Below are 5,676 nucleotides of genomic sequence, written 5' to 3'. Positions count from 1 at the left end.
GGAATGACTCCACAAAGCATTCTAGTTCCCGTGAAATTGTGTATTTTGAAGCTATACATTTGGTTGAAGTAGGCTTTGCTCTAGTAGAACTATAAAGCCCGAACCTATCAATTTTCCATTGTCCAGCAAAGCCATCCCTAATTGTGGGATCGAACTTTTGACTGCAAATGGAGGGAACTGGACCCGCAGAGCCTGTTCCCTCCTCACGGAAGTTAATGGACGTTTTGCTTTGCATTTAGTTCACTGTTTACAGTTTCAAACTCATAATCCCATTTCATACATACAGACCTTCTGGTTTCAATGAAAAAAACCCACGTGAGAGTAACTCAGTGAAAAAAGCTAGCGTGAGCAGGGCCGTAACTAGTTAAAAACAGTTGATCCATGTCTTTTACTCATCAGCATTACGGTAAGACTGTTTCCTTGCTGCAGTTAATAGGGAGTCACTCACTTTCACAGAAATCCCGTGCGGTTTTCAATGCTCCTGAAGTAAATCCAAATTTGCTGATCTTTTCCTTGCTGCTGCAGAAACCCCCTGTCAGCAGTGCCCATCAGTATGGACACACTGCTAGTCTTAAATCCAGAACTTTAGAGGACATTGTTTTGGTCTTATCTCTGAATTACTTTTCATTGCTAAGGCAAAAATCTACGTGTGTGTGTGTGAGAGAGATAACGTTGAAACACCAGGAGCAACTATTTAAAGTATTTCTCTGGCATCCAAACCATCTATTTCCATACTGAAAAAGAATGTGGAAACTAACTTCTGTTTTCTTTAGTGGATACAGAGGCTGTTCATCTCCACGGAACATTAGGTTTAAAATGTCTGCTCCTGTATGTATCAAAAGTAAAGCTGAGCCCAGTGAATAATATACATAATCTTTAATACACTATATAACTCCTAGATTCCACAAGGTATTACGCCCTCACTTAATTTCAGGGAAAGCCAAAGGATTAGTTGCAAAGCTCAGCATCCCCCCCAAAAAAAAAATTTGGGGGGTGTTGGGGGATCAAGGCAGCATTTCCTAGGGCTGTGATCGAGGGGAGGCAAAAGCCGAATGTGAGAAAACCAAACTTTGAAACAGCTGAAAGACCCCAGTGCTCTACGTGAGAGTTCTTTGCCTCTTCCTGGCTTTAGAACAAAGCATTCATTTACCAAAGCTAAAATTCTGTTACGTCCAAAACACTCTTCCCAGTCAGTGGGCTGTGCTGATTCCCACAAAGTGGCACAGCATTATAGCCGAGGTTTTCATCCCACCCTGGAACAAATCCTGAACGTTCTCCTAGTTTGCCAGTCAGGTTCACCTGCTCTTTTAGTTCAACAGGTTCTGTTATGCCAGTGCTATTTCGATCAGTTTGTTATTCTTACCTGTAAGGATGGCTAGAACTGGAAATATCCCCAGCATTGTTGCAAACATCTTCTTGACACAGGGAGGGAAAAGAGACCAGATGCTGCTTCTGACTTCAACTAAAACTCAACTGTTACTCTTTTTCAAGTGGGTTTTTGTTTTCCTTATCAGGTGTGTATCAACACGTCAATAAGCTTTTTCATTCTCCTCCTTTATCACATGTGTGCCTTTCTCCGACTAGTGGCGTGACTGCTCGGTTGAAACCATTTTGTGGGGTTCAAGCAACCGAGAGTTTTGTTAATAATAAACCTTTGAATCAGAGGAGCCCAGGTTCTCCCACTTTTGCCACAGTCCATCAGTATTCGCCTACAAAAGTTCTTCCACTGAGTACAAGAAAAGTATTTGTGACGGCACTTCACAGTCCAACTGATTACCAGTCTTGGAGGAATATTCTTTATTTCCTGTTAATTCTATAATTTCTTTTTAAAACTGGGCATGTGGAGATAGTACGTTGTTAGTACATTTTCATTTTAAAACGTATTTCTCATACTGTTTTATACAGGATGATTACGTGGGATTTATGATTGCCTTGAAATTTCTGTATTGAACTCATCAATAAGATAACGCACTGAAATAAAGATAAAATAAAAGTTAGCTTCTAAACTAATAATAAAATCTGTTTCATCTAGTTTTAATCTGTGAAGTTGGATGCTACTAGCACAAAATGACAGGGTGAATATATTGATTTTTATTTAAGCATTAATATCTGGTTTACATAGAGAAGCTGCAGCAGATGAAGGCTAGGACTTGAAGTAATTGCAATAATTTACAGAAGGTTATTTTCTTCTTAGTAAAATCAAAACACCTTCTCTAAGTCTCTGAAGCTCATTAGGAAGTGAAGGTGCTCAGCTTCTTGCAGGAGCCAGCTTGGCTATCTTTATTCCATGTCGTAATTCAAAGCCCCAGGCTGCGGTGGGAGTAGCGGGCTCTGCGTACACAGCCGCGCATCAGTAGCTGAAGGCGTAGCAGAGGGCAGCATTGCCTCTGCGATGTGTGCCTGTGCTAGCACCCAGAGCCCTGGATCCTGTCTTTCTGGTGGTGAGCAAGAGTGGCCACTCTCCCCATGGTGGGGGCCGTGCTGCAGCTGGGGAGCCCTTTTGGCAGGTGGGGCTCCGCATCTGGCCATGTGTGGTTGGAGGGGAGAGGTATGTCCAGGCTCTCCCTCATCTCTCACGTGATGATTCTTCAGCGTAGAAGGGGTGAGTTAGAATGACTTGTTGTGTCAGTTACTATTGGGATCAGGTTTATGGACTTAGGTCAATTTTATTCTTCCGGATATTTCTGTGCATGGCAGAAGCCTGAATGATCCCCAGGCAGATGTCAGGGTTTGATAATATTTGTATATGAGCCGTCTCCAGAAGTTTTATAAAGGATTTCTTTTCGTTAGTTCTGACTGTCAGCGCTTCACGCATCATTCCCACAGGGTGAGCAGTGCTTGGCTTTTAGTGATGAGAAGGACAAGATTTGGAACAGTTCAGTGTCTCATCCAGGGATGCACAGGTGACCCAGAGTCCAAAAGGAATATGCACCTTGAAAGATTGAAATTCAAATTCAGGTTTCTTCCAAAACATGAGAAGCATTTAGATTCACCTTCACTAAAAAGGCATGGAGGAATCCCAAATGCACTTGGGAAGGTCTTGCCAGCTTCCCTACATCAGCCTAAAATGGGAGCTGCTGCTGCTTCCCAGTCATTTAGATGTGGATGAGCACAAATGATCTGAGCATAAGCACAATCTGCAGCCCCATTTCAGTGATCGCCTGTGGCAGCTCCGTAAGACCCTGACGGACTCTGACCAGTACCTCACGGAGCACTGATCCTTTGCAAAAATCAGTGATTTTCAGGAAAATTTCACACTGCAGGTCACCAAGCACCTGGATGATCCCACATCTGTACCACAATGCCCACGAGTCCTCTAATTCCTTCTCATCTATCAACACCCTAGTCCCTTCTCTGGCACATAAGGTGCCCTCTGCTAATAGGTATTTTCTCCCTGCTGTGTCCCCTTTTTGTCTATTAAGCATCTGAAAAATGACAGAAGCACATTCCTGGAGGGTGAACTGCTCAGACTGACCAGAGAACAGAAGCCAACACACAACCTCTGCACTAATACTCCCCCGGTTCAGCTTGGGATGCAGGGCTGAGATTATCGATTACGGAGTGAGTACATCCCGTAGCAAATGCTTACAGCCGTCAGCCCTGTTTCACAGAGGGTACTGAACACCTGGAGCATTTTCTTCTGACTATGTTGAGGGTCGAGGGACAGACTATCACCAGGCTGGGGCTCATTTCATGCTGCCAAGCCAGAAGCGAGTTAAGTTCCAGCGGGAGGATGAAGCAGCTCTTGCTTACACCGCCGGCCCTCGGCTAAGAAGAGGGAACAGCCCGGAGTGCAGCAACGGCAGCCGTCACTTTGCATGGGTGGAGCGAAGACTCTTATCTCCAGAGAGAATGGAAGGGGCCGGTACCAGGAACCGTGTGTTCACAGGCTTTGTGACTCAAATCTGGGTACACTGAACCGTATTCAGAAATGTTCCCGTCCAAGTAACTCCCTTGTAGTCATCTATAAATAGAAGTGTCAGTCATTTAAAAAATGAAGCCCAGAGGCACACCCGGAGCAAGGCAGCATCGCCCAGCCAAGCCCTGCCATGATAGTTAGAGGTTGCTTCTGCTGGTCTGAAACCTCATTTTAAAACTTCCTGTAGAACTCCACGTTTAACCTGACAAAGCTGAGCAGCACTTCAACCGCTTTGTCTTCCTGAAATGTGCCAAATATGCGATTGTTCCATGACACCAAACCCCGCACAACGGGATTTACACGCTGTCTGCTTCCGTATCACATCTGATTGCTGGGGGTGAAGAGAAGAGTGTCATTAAAGAGTCAAACACGGACAGTGAAAGAGCTGCTTTAAGCCTCTAAATTAGTTGACTTCCAAATGCACTTTACAGTTTGCTTCTGTATTGCACAGCTTCATTTGTTGTCTAAAAAATATTTTAAGCTTTTGATGGAGTGTTTGCTGCCTGAAAATGAATTCATGAACTCGCTGTTATTTTCGAGCTCACAGAGGGTGAGAGTCTGTAAAGGAACCAGTGATATAAACTCATCTGAGGAGAGCACCACGGTTTGTCACCTCAGAGTGACTTGGTCAGAAATACACCTGATGCTCTGTGTCCCAGAACAAACACAGCTTGTTATCAAAAAGCACAATACCATTTCCTTCGAAAGGTGCTGGACTGGGCTTCTTTCGACTGTCCCTTTTCTGACTCCCCAACTCCTGGGCACGGCAGAGCAGCATGGACTCACAAGACTACCAGACCCTCACATCAAAAAGACATTGAGGGGCTGGAGCGTGTCCAGAGAAGAGCAACAAAGCTGGTGCAGGGTCTGGAGCACAAGCGCGCTGAGGCACGGCTGAGGGGGTTTATCCTGGAGGAGGCTCAGAGGAGACCTTCCCCCTGTTGACAACTCCCTGACAGGAGGTTGTAGCGAGGTGGAGGTCGGTCCCTTCTCCCAGGTAACAAGCGGGGTGAGAGGAACTTCAGCTATGTGTGACTTTTGAGTTTATACATGAGCCCTAGTAAGCCCAGGTTTATCAGCGCTGCTCTCCCAGTTGGTGGCTGTGACATGACCCGAGACTGCGCTGTGATTTGAAGGTACCCTGACTTCCTCCCACTTCCTTCCCCCCACAAGCATCTTTCCCTGTTTCGGTACTGCCCTCACTGACATTTCCACACAACCCCGTAGTTTCTCTCCTGCTCCTCAGAGAAGCTGTGCGAGTCTGCTGGAGGCAGGACTTCATGGGAGAGGAAGGGGACGGAAAGCAAGCAGATAGTCAAGCCAGACACAAACCCAAATCAAACCTGTCTTTTCATCAAAGGAAAATAGCAGCACTGGCGGACAGAGAACTTCCCCTGTGCAGACAACTGTTCCTCTTCAAAAGGGAAGAAAAGAAAAGGAAACCAGCGTGGAGCTGTAACTGAAAAACGATCATAAGAAAAGCTTGCCAATGGGAATAAACAGGTTTCCATGGGCTGGGGGCTTAATGACGCGAAGGGACGCCTGAGGAAAGCTGAGAAAATGCCTCCGTTCTAGGTGGTAACTGTGGAATCCAGGAGAATTGTGTGTCCCTGTAAAAGCTGCGGAGGACAAACACTACCCAGCCACAAAAGTGCCGTCCTTTGCCAGACACCCTAGGAGGCACCCAAACCACCTTTATCATCCAAACATTGTCCCAAGGGGGTGACTCACCGTGCCAGTCGGCCCACAATATTTCC

At 45.8% G+C, this 5,676-nt stretch overlaps 1 protein-coding gene across 1 annotated transcript in view; it reads right to left on the bottom strand.

Annotated features, from left to right (window-relative positions):
- VSIG1 (V-set and immunoglobulin domain containing 1) overlaps nucleotides 1-1,412 on the bottom strand; it is a 20,623-nt gene extending 19,211 nt beyond the window's left edge. The window contains exon 1 of the mRNA XM_010141848.1: nucleotides 1,364-1,412. Coding sequence (XP_010140150.1) covers nucleotides 1,364-1,412 — 49 coding nt within the window. The remainder of the gene's footprint in view (nucleotides 1-1,363) is intronic.
- Nucleotides 1,413-5,676: the final 4,264 nt, after the last annotated feature.

Source organism: Buceros rhinoceros, unplaced genomic scaffold (assembly GCF_000710305.1).
Source record: "Buceros rhinoceros silvestris isolate BGI_N320 unplaced genomic scaffold, ASM71030v1 scaffold17440, whole genome shotgun sequence".
NCBI classification, from domain to species: Eukaryota; Metazoa; Chordata; class Aves; order Bucerotiformes; family Bucerotidae; genus Buceros; species Buceros rhinoceros.
This window is presented reverse-complemented; position numbering and strand designations above follow the sequence as displayed.